We start from the raw sequence: 14745 nt of genomic DNA on the forward strand, positions 1-14745 counted from the left end.
GGAATCAAGGGCCGAAAGGGGCAGGGGTGAGGGAGGGTGCTGCCTTGATGCATCGCAAATGTTTCGTAGAAATAATTTAGATGCACGAGGGGTGGGTTTATACTAGTTAGTAATCGACCGTGATTTAAAGTTGATGACATCATGATGCAGTGTGTTCCCCTACAAGTGATGAGACGCAGCTTTATAAGTTGTCTCTACAGTCTCACTCGGGAGGCTTCGTCAGGGAGCACATGTGAAGCTAAGTATAAACACACATGGTGATGATGTAAACACACACGACACCCACAGGCAGCTGGCACCAGGGTCCGCCAGATGGTGGTACAAGCATATGGATCACGTATCCGGCTGCCAACTATGTCTGTGTCAGGGTGAGGGCCATCTCTCTTCCCTCCAGCAATTCTCAGCCTCAATCTTGTTGTCATCCCAGCTGAATGGATGCAACAGATCCTCAACCCTCTAAACACTCATTTCCTTAACTTCTTATGTTTTGTTGGCAATTTCCTCACATTCTGAATCTACCTGAGGTACTTTTGCTCCTTCATCCCGGAGAGAAAACTATGACACTGGGGAGGGGAGATAATATTCTCTTTTTCCAAAATAATTTTATTGATGTTCTTTGTGAAAAAAAAATAATCGTTCAGTGAGAACTGTTTACTGAAGGATCATGTAATGTGTCTATTTAGTCCCCATGTTTGACTCTTCTTGTTTCTCCCTATTGCAGGAGGTGGGCGTGTGTTGTTCGGTGTGGCTGGTGTGGTGTTGGCAGCGTCCTTCTTGTTCATGCGTGGCCCAGCACAAGAGGCTCCAGCTGCCCCGCCCTCCCCCGCACCCCTCGGTGAGTATCACACAGTGTTGACGCCTCCTGGCATCACCCCAACACCAGTTAGTTTGTAAATAGATATTTTCCTCCAACTAGAGATTTTACATTTTACCCACTGACTATTGCTTGAACAAAACATTCATTGTGATAAGTATTAACCAACTCATATTGTAGAAGACAAAATTACACTTAAAAAATATATAGACGTAACGATCATTAGGACGGAGATATACTAAATAGTTAGTTGTGTCAGTATAGTGTATGTGACATGATGTGTTCTGACAGACTACGACCCGTGTTGTGCGTACCCGTGCCTCAACCTGGGCGTGTGTCTCTCCTTCCCCTCCAACAACTACACCTGCGACTGTACCGGCACCGATCACTACGGAGAACACTGCGAGATACGTAAGTCACACTCGGTAAATTACTGTTAATCTTAGTGCACTTACTGTACCTCTCCATGTGCATAAGATATCCCCCTGAAGGTCATTCAACATTGTACAAATATTACTGAAAAGTAGTGAGAACAAAACATGCACCAAGAAAGTGAATGTATCTCTCGTACCGCTGCTTGTGTAAAAGTTTAGACCAAGACTAGAGTGTAACACTATCTTGCCCCCAACAGCGACGTGGAGAGGTTGGCTGAAGAAGACGTTGAAGCCCGACCCGGAGACCATCCATAACCTCATCACTTCCAACAGTCTCCTGTGGGCCGTCCTCAACAGGATCTCCTTCATCCACAAGCGCCTCATGACCTACGTCTACACATGTAAGTTGCTTCCCCATGATGTTTTGTGAATCCTCCCTTCCTGATTATAAGCATTTGCAGACACCCCAGTACAGTACTTGTGTGACATAAGTCTGTGATCACACAACCTAACTTGGATATACTGTATTGATTTCTCTTTGAGGGTGTTTATAAGTCCACCGAGGGTTTGTGCTGGGTGACGTGGGTGTTAATTGGTGTGTGTCTCCTGCAGCTCGAGGAGACTTGGTAGACTCGCCCCCGACCTACGAGAGCGACCACACCTACATCACCCTCAACGCCTACTTCAACACCAGCTACTATGGCCGAGCCCTCCCTCCTGTCCCCGAGCACTGCCCCACTCCATTTGGCGTCAAGGGTGAGAACACGAATGCTCAACGTCTTACTAAATCCATAAAATGTATTACAAAATAATTGCAATGTGATGGAGTTCACTACAAGATAAGGTGGAGCTTTACATGGGGCTGAATTATTTATCTAGACCAATATCTTTACAGGACACAAGGATTACCCTGACGTGGACATGTTGATCAAGAAGGTGTTCCTGAGGAGTAAGTTCCTGCCTGAGCCACATAACTCTAACCTCCTGTTCCAGTACTATGCTCAGCACTTCACCCACCAGTTCTTCAGGACAGACTACAAGAAGGGCCCTCACATCACCAAGGGAACTGATGGTGTAAGTATTATAATCACTAAATTTTTTATGGGAAACTTTGATGACTTAAAACTCTTCATTTCCATCATGTGTTGTAAAATACAGTTCACTAGACATGGCTGTTTTTTAAAACAACAGAATTATTTAAGGTGCATCATGTCAGTATAAGTTGCAGACTACAGAATTCTAGAGCAGCTTGTTTTGTTTTGTTCAGGTGGACGTGTCCAACATCTACGGTCTGACGGAACAGGACCGCCAAGCTCTCAGGTCCGGCGTCAATGGCAAACTGCGCACTCAGGTTGGTACAGCTGATGTCCTTCGTGTTAGGTTAAGTCACGAGCTTTCTGATAAATGTGGACACAATTTATGCTCACAGTAAGGGTGTCCATTAAAGAAGTAAGAATCATTTATCAATAAGAGAAGAAGACTAATAAATAATCTTGTCTGAAGTACTGTATCTATGTATGAACTTGCCACTAACAAGGTTGTTGTATTTGTGCTTCAGTTGATCAACGGTGAGGAGTTCCCGCCCTACCTGAAGGACGTGCCAGCGATCACCATGGACTACCCACCCCATATTCCCATCCCTGAACACTCCAAGTTTGCCCTCGGTCATCCCTTCTTCGCTCTCCTCCCAGGACTCTTCGTAAGTACTGTTACTGATGTTTGTCTTAATACAGACCAATGCTGAACTCTGTTTAGTAGTAAATATAACAAGTTAATGAACGTAAACATAATTGACTGTAATATATTACGTTATAAACACTTTGTATTGGACTAAATAACAAACTGGCGCCTTTTCTTACATATTGGACGCCTTGATCTCTATGAGTTCTCACATTTTGGCAGATGGCCAATGACAGAGTTTCCCAAAATATTCATCACTGGCCATTTACCCACACCCTCAAGCTCTGTTCTTGAAGGTTCTCATGTTCACCGGTGTTGTTTTGTCCTACAGGCTTATGCCACCATCTGGGTCCGTGAACACAACCGCGTCTGTGACGAGCTGCAGAAGATTCACACTGACTGGGACGATGAGCGCCTCTACCAGACTGCTCGCCTCATTATAACCGGTGAGTCTCTCCCTCTGTTCCTCCCTCACCATTGGTCGAGTTTGTTTGCAATCTTCTCGGGACTTAATGAAATGTATTTTGTTAAAGATCGGTTGCTGTCATATTCTGAGTCACAGTAAATGTAGTTATTAAGGAGACTCTCTCTCCACACTACTCTAACACAACCCCTTCCCTGCAGGCGAGGTTATCAAGATCACTATTGAGGACTACGTTCAGCACCTGAGTCAATACAAGCTTAGACTAACCTTCGAGCCTGAGCTGACCCACGGCACCAACTTCCAGTACCACAACCGCATCCACGCCGAGTTCAATCACCTGTACCACTGGCACCCCCTCATCCCTGACACTGTGAAGGTGGGTACTGTGATGTCACCAGCTGGAAAAAATGATATAGTTATGCTGTGAAATTAAGAATCTAATACTTGACATTATCCTAAATAGTAAACAAAGAGTATGGTTGAAGCCTTCGGTGTGTTGAGCGGCTGTGAAGAGCTGTAGGTCATAGGTGGGAGGAAATATGATATTTATTGATCAAGAAAGATGAGAAAACAGTAGCTATTGTAAGTAGGTGGAAGCCATGGTCAGATGGGAATATATTTGACAGCTTCCATTGACATTAGTGTGGAGCTGCACTAAGTCATGGCTGGCAGGTAACATAGACTGAGGAAATGTCATTAATATTGTGTTTATTGTTGACCACCAGGTGAACGACACAGAATACGCCATCATGGACATGGCCTTCTCGACGGCTCCGGTGTTCAAGCACGGCCTCGACAACTTCATCCACGCTATGGCCACCAACAGGGCAGGAGCGGTAAGTCTAGCCAACGCTCTCATAGTGCACACTAGTTAAAGCGGCCACAGTGAGTCAGTGTTTAGCTCTCAGGTCTGGTTACACCGAGATGTAGCATGAGAACCATTGCAGAAACAAAAACAAACTAGAATTATTTAATTGTAAACACAAGTTGCAACACGAACAAAATAAGTAGTACAGAATTAGACGTTAAGTAAGCATCATTATTAACACGAAGGAAATATTATCATTTTGATGTAGTTATGTTTAGAGAAACAACTAAGACTTTTTGTATTTATCTAATGAATGATTCTTCCTCTTGCAGCTGACCACAAGGAACCACGCCCACACCCTCTACCCAGTACTGAAGAAGGTGATAGAGAATGGTCGACAGCTGAGGTTCCAGGGCATCAATGCCTATAGGAAGAGGTTCGAGATGAGGCCCTTCACCAGCTTCCAGGACTTAACCGGTGACACCGAACTGGCGGCCATACTGGAGGAATTTTACGGGGACATCGATGCTGTGGAGTATTATGTCGGTGAGTGCTGACTGGTTCATGTCCTCCTTGTATTTAACCTTCGTTGTTATACATAGTTGTATTATATAAGTAATTTCTTTTTGTCTCCTTGTTTTGAATTTTCCTGGACCCAACATTCCATGGTTATCTTCAACTGTTTCTAAATGTCTCTTTTTAATTCTCAGGTCTACTTGCTGAACGCCCCGGCCCCTCAGTGACACCCCTGAGCATGGTGAACATGGGAGGACCCTGGAGTGTGAAGGGGCTCATGGCCAACCCCATCTGCAGCCCCAGGTACTGGAAACCCTCCACCTTTGGCGGGGAGGAAGGCTTCAACATTATCAAGACCGCCTCCCTAGAGAGACTCTTCTGCCTCAACATGAATTCCGGCTGCAAGAACATCGCCTTCTCAGTTCCTGCCGGCACACCTTAGGATCTTTATCAATTTAGGATTTAACAAATTATGTATGAAAGATATATTAGTCATTCCAGAGCGCCCACTCAGAAACTGTTGACAGTTCCTTTATATGTGTGTGTAAGGTGTATAGTTGAGGCAGACAGACGTGAATCTCACTAGAAGTTGACACTCAAGATGTTAACAATGATATGTAGGTTAATGCCATTGTGTTGACAATAGTTACTGAAGTTAACTATTTTGCACCAAAACAAAGGTATTATGAATGAGGTAGTACTGTGTTGCATACAAACTATTGTACAAACTCATATCTTCCTCACACCCTGCATGGTGAAACCCTATTGTATTCACATTGTCTTGGGTCAAACTCATCTGTTAAGTTATTAGCTCTTGTGTGAAAGTGTTAAGCCTAGAGAAAGTCTACTTGCTTATTATTTATAGATTGATACTAGTCAAGGCCAAATGTGTGGAGAATGAAAGTTACTTATAATTATTTAATTATCATCGCTGCAGCATCAAAATACATTTCAATTCATATATCACTTAATAGGATCAAAATATTATCTTTTAGTATCACGTTAACAATATGTGAGATTAGATTCCTCAAAATCTCATTACTTAGACTCGTGTTGGAGTCTTTCAGGGAGGGAAGCTGTGGCTGACTCGGCTTCCTAAGTACTACCTGTTAAGTCCCGTTCATGTTTGTTTACGTGTCAAGAGTTATGTATTTTTGTACATTTTGTAAATAAAATGCCACTGTATAATAATTTGATCTCATGTTACAAAATGAAAAAAATAAATAAATAATTTACACAATACTGAACATTTTTTCAATCACCATGTTTATTGTACCTTGTCAAGAAGTATATTAAAAAACTTAAGGGTGACTTAATAAAAGTTTATAAGCACTTAAGAGAGCATTACTCAGTCGAGTGTCCATACCTGAAGCCAGCGGATGCTCGCCCCAGGGGTCACAGCTCCAGGCAGAATCACCTTCACCTTCATTATATCTTGACAGTTCTCTCGACTATGAACCTGTTGAAGAGTATGTGCATTAGAATGGTTTATTTTCAGTGAATTATGCTGGGTTGTATAATCTTCAGGTGATCCCCTACATAAGCTTCAGTATCTACTTGGGTATCGTACTTTGAGGTCTTGTTCACTCAACAACATAATCAGGGCCTTAGCTTTTATTTTATTGTGTTTTTGTGTGATGTAAAAAAACCGAAACTGTGTCCTGTGTTTGAAGACGTAAACGTTTCTAAAATACAGATATGTATACAAATAAATGTTTACATAATAATGAATAATTGACAATACCTCTATACAGTACCTGTGCACTGTACAGTAGGTTGACAATACGTATATACCTGCACTACTAATTGTACTGTTCTTATTATTCCAGAGTTAAATGATAACAGTTTACGTGATAATGGCTGCTGGGAAATGTTACAAATAATGACGTATATTTCTCATTACAATTCAAACAAGTATAATGTTTTCGTCTGGGTATTTGTATCCTCTCTCTCTCTCTCTCTCTCTCTCTCTCTCTCTCTCTCTCTCTCTCTCTCTCTCTGGTGGTGAGTGACAGGGTTAGGTTAGGTTACCAAGGCCACCGTCTCCCTGAAACTCAAGACACATGGTGACTTGAAAGCCATTTTTATGACAGCCCACTGTGTCTGTCCAATAATAATAATAATAATAATAGCTCTACGCGTTTGAGTGATGTTGACTGCCGTAGTGATGTTTTTGATGTTATAATTAAGAAATAAACCAATTTATCTTTGGACATTTGTATTACTTCCTTATATTATATCACACGGAAATATCATTATCCAAAATTAAGCCCCGCCAACCATGCCGTCTTAATTTCAGAATGTCACTCAGTCATTGCTAGGTTAAGTGAGGAAATTCTTGTAAAACTGTCCTGAGAATCGAAGTATATTATTTATGTCATACCTTATAAAAACTAGTTTGTGTGTGTATGTATGGAGGAATTGCTGATGGCAGGATCTCAGTACTCAACGTTCGAACAGACATACAGACAGACATACACAGATGAGATTACAGATTTTCCCTTTAGCAGTGACAGCCCTGGGACTAGACACAGACAGAAAGACAAATAGATAGACATAAAGATATACATACACAGAAAGACAGATGCGAAGACAGACAGGAGGGAAAACCGACAACCACTCACCACAGCAGCGGACGTGTACTAGACGTCGTGTCATTTAAATGTTATGTAAAACGGGAAACAAAATTATCACAATCACCATCACTATCACTACCATCACTACGATTACTACCACCACTATCACTACTACTACTACGAAAGTGGCCTCCAGCCTCCCCCAATAGCCACACCTTCGCCACCATTTTATTACCTTAATATTAAGTATCCTAATAAATTAGTAGCTATCCTAGCTGTGTTGAATTAGTTGCTACTACTACTACCACTATCACCACTACTACTACTACTACCACCACTATCACCACTACTACTACTACTACCACCACTATCACCACTACTACTACTACTACCACTATCACTACTTAAAAAAAACAGTACATCATTTGGAGCTGAGAGTATACTGATCAACAGAGGAAACTCTACCTAAGCTAAGCAAAACTAATCCTAACCTAACCTAACCAATTATTATTCGTTCTCACATTACACTCAAGTCACAGAAGCCAGGTCAGGTCTGGATGGTCGACACATGCTTCCTGTTGGGCTGTAAACTCTTTTGCCCTTCACCTTGTACAGGGTGCAAGGGGGTGCCCAATAAACTAGCCCTCTCGCGAGGCAAATTGTAAATTGTATTGTCGATGGATGAGGTAGTGTGGCCGAGTGTGGTAGTGGCCAGTAGTGTGGTAGGGGATGTGGTTATTGGCAGTAGTGTGGTAGTGGCAGTAGTGTGGTAGGGGATGTGGCAGTGGCAGTAGTGTGGTAAGGGATGTGGTAGTGGCAGTAGTGTGGTAGGGGATGTGGTAGTGGCAGTAGTGTGGTAAGGGATGTGGTAGTGTCCTCGTGGAGAAAGTCAGCATCGCGTCATTCTGGGTCCAGTTACCACGAATCCAGGAAAAACCTAACCTAACCTACGTGTAATGCCATCATATATATATTGGGCTGTCAATGTGTACAATTCATGTGACTTTTTTCCTGTGGACTTTATTTCCGTTCACCACTACCACATGGCCAAGTATCTCTCTCGCTCTCCCATAAGAACAGAAGAGTGGAGGAAGCGGCAGCGGGCCCTTTCTGTCACAATACCTCATCTAAACTCTCCTCTCCGTCATGAGATAACACTGTCAACACCAGAACTAACCCTCCGTATCACCTTACATATCTAATTATACACCAGTTACATCTGAGAGGTATAGTGGTACACGTAACACTAACCTAACCTCGCTAACCTAACCTAACCTCGCTAACCTAACCTAACCTAACCTAACCTAACCCCACTAAACTCGCCTCACATAACCTCTCTCCCTCACCAACAGGATGTGTCCTCACCCCTCATAGCTATAATCAACTCCCCTCCATCCTCCTTCCATCACCATCACACGACCCTCACCATCATACGACCCTCACCATCACACGACCTTCACCATCACCTTCCTATATCTCTCTTCCCCCTTAATGGAGGTAGTCTATTACTGGAGATAGTCTACCAATGTCTCTTTGATTAAGGGGGTGGTTTAAGTGAGGTTAGGTTAGGTTTTAAGGTTGAGAGTCTGGTAAATATTGTTTGGTGTTTCGTGTGGACACTACAGTAGATAGTATTATGCTGACGACTTGACTTGTTGATAATGCTCTATCTCTCTCTGTGTCTCTCTCTCTCTGTGTCTCTCTCTCTCTGTCTCTCTCTCTCTCTCTCTCTGTCTGTGTCTCTCTCTGTATCTCTCTCTCTGTCTGTATCTCTGTCTGTGTGTCTCTCTCTGTCTGTGTCTGTCTCTCTGTCTCCGGGCGTCACATTCACTGTTTATCCTTTACCCTTCCCTATACGGGTATCAGCAAACACCTGTGGGGAATACCTGGTAGACCAGCGCGGGTCAGGGTACGTCTACTCTCTCTCTCTCTCTCTCTCTCTCTCTCTCTCTCTACTGAACTGTCACTCTATCTTTATATGGCTTGTCAATCTACTACAATCTGTTTCACTTCAATTACTAAATATTTCACTCTCTTAAAATAAAAACTCTTAAACTACAGGGTGTCCCAGAAAATGATATTCCCCACTGCCTTACATCGTGGTGATCGCGTGAGGTTCGTATTACAACAACAACAACAACACTATCCTGACTATGAGGTGATCTTACAACAGCCTAGGGTGGAGCAGCATCCGGCCGGTAGTGGAGTTCACCGCTGGAGTCTGATGATGGTGGAACAACCCTGAGTGGACCAGTATCACTTCGTTCTAGTCCCCTTCATCAAGTTCCTCTTCTCCCCCTTCATCACCTTCTCCTCTCCCCCTCAGGACCCAACACACACCTATACCCTCTTCTTGCACCACCCGCTGTACACGTTTACATATTTTCCTAAGCATAATTTATCGAACACCCGACCTTCTCTCCCCCCACCCTCAACTTCTCTCCCCACCCCGACCTTCTCTCCCCACCCCGACCTTCTCTCCCCACCCCTACCTTCTCTCCCCACCCTCAACTTCTCTCCCCACACCTACCTTCTCTCCCCATCCCCACCTTCCCTCCTACACTCCCACCTTCCCGACTCCACTCCCAACTCTCCCCACCCCCTCCCCTCCCCAGACAGAATTTTCCTCCCCGGATGATCATCAACAAGGAATGTGGTAATTATAGTAGACATGTATTAGTAGTTAAGTTAGTAATTAGGTGAGGAGTAGGCAATTAAGTAGGTAAGTAAGTAAGTAGGCAAGTAAATTTTAAGTAGACAAATAAGTATTAAGTAAACTAAATGTTAGTAAATAAAAAATAAGCAAAAAATTCAACAGATATTGGAAGCATAATGTATTGTCTAGTGGTAGACCCTGCTGCCATATGGCATCACGAAAATTGTGACCAAGTCCCAGGTTGCTGATCTGACTTTCTGCCTCTTTACATATAATTGTAGGGTGTCAATTGTTTCTCTTACGTTGACAACACAACATACAAATATTGTTTCTCACTATTAATCTTTTTTTGTGTATTCATTTATGGTCCTTTATTACTATATTATTATTAGTAGTATTCATTTTTCTTTAATATTTTCTAACTTTTTATTAATTATTATTATTATTATTATTATTATTATATTTTCAGGCCAGGTCCTGTTGTGGGTCACTGATCTGTGCCAAGGTGGGCCAATCCTGTAAAAACGAGTAATTAAGTACAGTACAGAACTTAACAAACAAGGCATAAACAATAAATGGATCACTCAATACCTGATTAAATAAATATCAAAACAATTAAGTAAGCGAATACACACAAGCAACAAAGAAAACCTCTAAGAAGTATCAATGTAAAAACAAATCAACTAATAATTAACAGAAAATCTTATCAAGTAACAATATAAACAAAACAGTAGCCCAAACAACTACAAAACAAATAAGTTAAACAAATAAACAAGAAAAGACGAGAAACAGTGATAAAAGTAAACAAAGACACAACACAAAGAAAGTAGGTGACGTCACACGATAAACAAACACAGGAAGACGGAGAGAGAGAGGAGGTGGAGGGGAAGAAGAGGGGGAGACAATAGGAGGAAGGATAAAGGAACGCTGTACCCGTTTTTTTCTTAATTGGTAACACAAAAGGGATTCTAAGAACGTGTGGTAGTCATGAGATGTATTCCCCTGTTGGTCTAATATTGGTAAAATTGTCGCTTCGGCCAGGCTATTATTTGGAAGCCGTTCAAAACACATCAAAAACAATCGGAAAACCATAATTTCAACCCAAACTAACCCAACCCAACTTAACCTAACCTAACCCAACTTAACCTAACCTAACCTAACCTAACCCAACTTAACCTAACCTAACCAAAACTTAAAATTCGCTGCATGATCAAAGCGATAATAATAACCTAATATTTACATGTTTCACCTCAACTCAATACCACGCCTTGTCAACATCCATTTGAACACAAGGCTTTTACTTCTAGCTAACACTTCCAGGGAGTCATTAAAAATTTATAACATTAATAAATCAACTTAATTTTGTTTAGGGTAAGATAGTGTTAAATTTCATCCATGCGTTATACTGATAAATGACTTCATGAAGCTGTATTGAAGTGTAAAGAAACTCTTGTATAGTTGAGAATTTATTATCCTTTATCGGGAACATGAGCAGCCGTCCTTAAACAAACAATGATAAATAAAGTCTTTGAAGGAATTATAATTAATGCTGAAGGTGCTGCGGGTCATTACTCAGCGGGTGTTGTCTAGCCACGGCAGCGCTGCAGTGCTGGCTAACATGAACACAAACAATAAACATTTCTAAGCCTTGACCTTGTATCTACTTCTAAGCCTTGACCTTGTATCTATTTCTAAACCTTGACCTTGTATCTACTTCTAAACCTTGACCTTGTATCTACTTCTAAGCCTTGACCTTGTATCTACTTCTAAACCTTGACCTTGTATCTACTTCTAAACCTTGACCTTGTATCTACTTCTAAACCTTGACCTTGTATCTATTTCTAAACCTTGACCTTGTATCTACTTCTAAACCTTGACCTTGTATCTATTTCTAAACCTTGACCTTGTATCTATTTCTAAACCTTGACCTTGTATCTACTTCTAAACCTTGACCTTGTATCTACTTCTAAACCTTGACCTTGTATCTACTTCTAAACCTTGACCTTGTATCTATTTCTAAACCTTGACCTTGTATCTATTTCTAAACCTTGACCTTGTATCTACTTCTAAACCTTGACCTTGTATCTACTTCTAAACCTTGACCTTGTATCTATTTCTAAACCTTGACCTTGTATCTACTTCTAAACCATAGTCTGCGATAGATCACTGCAGCTATTATACGTGTGTTCAGAGGTGGGAGCACTTATTGACACACGGCTACAGGAACACCTCGTCTTGGTACTAATCTTTAATGATATAAGCAATTTTAGCCTTTAAATGCGTAACCCTAAACAACCCATTAGCACCGTTGACATTGTTATGCTACTCAGAGGGTGGAGACGCCATTCATAATAAACGGTCAGGAATATATAACTTGAACCCAGTGTTAGTGTGTAGTTAACGCATTGTACTAACCTTTAATGAGCTTGTGAGGGCAGTCCATGTTCAGCCTTTGTATGTGCTACTGTCTATTTGTTGGAAACATTTGGATGATCTCCTCTGGACAATCCGGGAGGTGTACTGTAGGTAACATCAACAGAGCACCAGTAAAATGATTGTTAATGCACCGTGACTACCCGCCGGCCGCCGCTAAACACTCCGTCAGCCATTCAGGTCCAATTGACGGTTTATAATTTTTACATTTTAGAACATTGATTTTATTAAAACAAATTATTTGAGACAATTTTCAGTGATTTTAATGCAAACAAACTATCAATAAAATATTTTAATTCTAATGAAAATTACAGATAACATTTCATTTGACTGAGCGCGGGCAGCTGGCGTCTCAACCCTCGCCACAAGGGACTCAGAAAATGGTGCCAAGCCTTTGGACTACTCGCCATCATATTTATCGACAGCTGTTTATTCGTAAATTTACTTATTTATTTATTTATTTTCATTGGAAACTAAAACCGCAGCCAAAAGAACACACTTAAAATTTTAGTACCAAAGTTGCCCCATATTAAATAAACTTGCCACCTCCAGTTTCATATCATTATATGGTTAATAAAAGAAAAAAATTTCACTCGCCTAAGTTTTTATTTTTCTTGTAAATATTGTGATAATACATATTAACCAGACTAGGTAAACATACATTAATATACTGTACATCACATTATACGTCTGGCTCAATGATTCAACGTGCTGACACATATACAGTAGAATTTTTCCTCACTAAACTCACAAAATAAAAATTATGCAAAAATCATTCTTTTAAGGAACATGATAGTTGATTTACTTCCCGTATGGAAATTGCTAAGGAAAGGTAAAATGAACTACCAATTTTTGATTCACAGGGGGTGAATGGCTTCTCTCCAGATTGACAGACAAATACATTAATAAGTCATAATAGTATTGTGAATCATGTTATTTCGGATCCAGATACTTCTGAATTCGGTAAATTTTTTGTTATTTTTTAATTACCATCATCGCATTCTAGATCAGCTGAATTGCTCTATACTCAAATTATCGTTTTACTTGACTTATACAAGTGAATTTATCAATCAGCCCACGTTATTTCGGACCTCGCTATTATTTATTTAAGGTAATATGCATTATTTCTGTCCAAACTGTTCATATTTCTAGCCGCTCTGAGGTAGGCCGGTAAATACGAACACCACCGGTAGTTGAGTGCCGTGAGCGGGAGGGAGTGTCACTGTGGATCACCTGGCAACATTTTTAGTGTAATTGTTAATGATTTACAGTTTTGAAATACTGACCATATTTTCAAGAGGAATTATAAGTGATAGTGCAACTGGCAAGTGAGGTAAATGCCGGACCATAAGCCAGAAAGATAAAAATGTGATTGTGTTGAGCAGCTGACGATGACTTGTGTGCAGGTAAACACCGTGTCCATTAAGTGCACCTGCAGCACATAGTCATACACAGTGTTAAGGAACATTTACGGTCAATTTATGGTATCACAACGGTCTTTATTTCGATATTAAAAATAGGGTTTTCCTATGTATTTTGATGAATTTCGAACGAATTTGATATTAATTTCCACCGGAAATCACTTGTTTTATAGATAAACCCCACCCAACAATCATAACGGAAATAGTTGGATTTTTTTTAATAAATAACAAATTATATTACCAACCAACCAAGAAAACCTAACCTAACCTAACCCCACCCAACAATCATAACGGAAATAGTTGGATTTTTTTAATAAAAAACAAATTATATTACCAACCAACCAAGAAAACCTAACCTAACCTAACCCCACCCAACAATCATAACGGAAATAGTTGGATTTTTTTTAATAAATAACATTATATTACCAACCAACCAAGAAAACCTAACCTAACCTAACCCCACCCAACAATCATAACGGAAATAGTTGGATTTTTTTTAATAAATAACAAATTATATTACCAACCAACCAAGAAAACCTAACCTAACCCCACCCAACAATCATAACGGAAATAGTTGGATTTTTTTTAATAAATAACAAATTATATTACCAACCAACCAAGAAAACCTAACCTAACCCCTGTTGTTCATGCCCCCACATCTTACCTTCATCTGTAAATGAATCCAATGATCCTTAATAATCACGAACAGAAAAGTTGCACCTTTTCCGTTTTTTACTTTTTGGCTGAAGAAAACTATTGGGACACGGCCAAATATGTTGTTCTTATGTTCAGTGTACACTGGTTATTACACTTAGGACAAAGTACTATACTCGGTAATTACCGTGTTTTATGAACAAAGAAATTGTCTCACTATTTTTCTGGAGAAACTCGGCAATTGTGGCAAAATAATTAAATCTTTCTCATAATTTCTGCACAGCTCTTCCACTGGTTCAGCCATATCCCACTGAAAATTAAAATCTTCCCTCCAGACCCACCCACTCATTGTTCATTGGCTAAAACAAAAACAAAAAATCTTGCCCAAT

General features: G+C 40.6%; 1 protein-coding gene across 1 annotated transcript in view; it reads left to right on the plus strand.

Annotated features, from left to right (window-relative positions):
- Nucleotides 1-5858, plus strand: part of LOC121854255 (prostaglandin G/H synthase 2-like) — a 7763-nt gene extending 1905 nt beyond the window's left edge. The window contains exons 2-13 of the mRNA XM_042348794.1: nt 722-835; nt 1106-1225; nt 1446-1589; nt 1801-1944; nt 2084-2262; nt 2456-2539; nt 2747-2887; nt 3200-3314; nt 3493-3668; nt 4018-4128; nt 4433-4646; nt 4811-5858. Coding sequence (XP_042204728.1) covers nt 722-835; nt 1106-1225; nt 1446-1589; nt 1801-1944; nt 2084-2262; nt 2456-2539; nt 2747-2887; nt 3200-3314; nt 3493-3668; nt 4018-4128; nt 4433-4646; nt 4811-5058 — 1790 coding nt within the window. The 3' untranslated portion in view covers nt 5059-5858. The remainder of the gene's footprint in view (nt 1-721; nt 836-1105; nt 1226-1445; nt 1590-1800; nt 1945-2083; nt 2263-2455; nt 2540-2746; nt 2888-3199; nt 3315-3492; nt 3669-4017; nt 4129-4432; nt 4647-4810) is intronic.
- The last annotated feature ends 8887 nt before the right edge of the window (nt 5859-14745 follow it).

The sequence above is a fragment of the Homarus americanus genome, unplaced genomic scaffold (assembly GCF_018991925.1).
Source record: "Homarus americanus isolate GMGI-L3 unplaced genomic scaffold, GMGI_Hamer_2.0 scaffold54443, whole genome shotgun sequence".
Lineage (NCBI taxonomy): Eukaryota > Metazoa > Arthropoda > Malacostraca > Decapoda > Nephropidae > Homarus > Homarus americanus.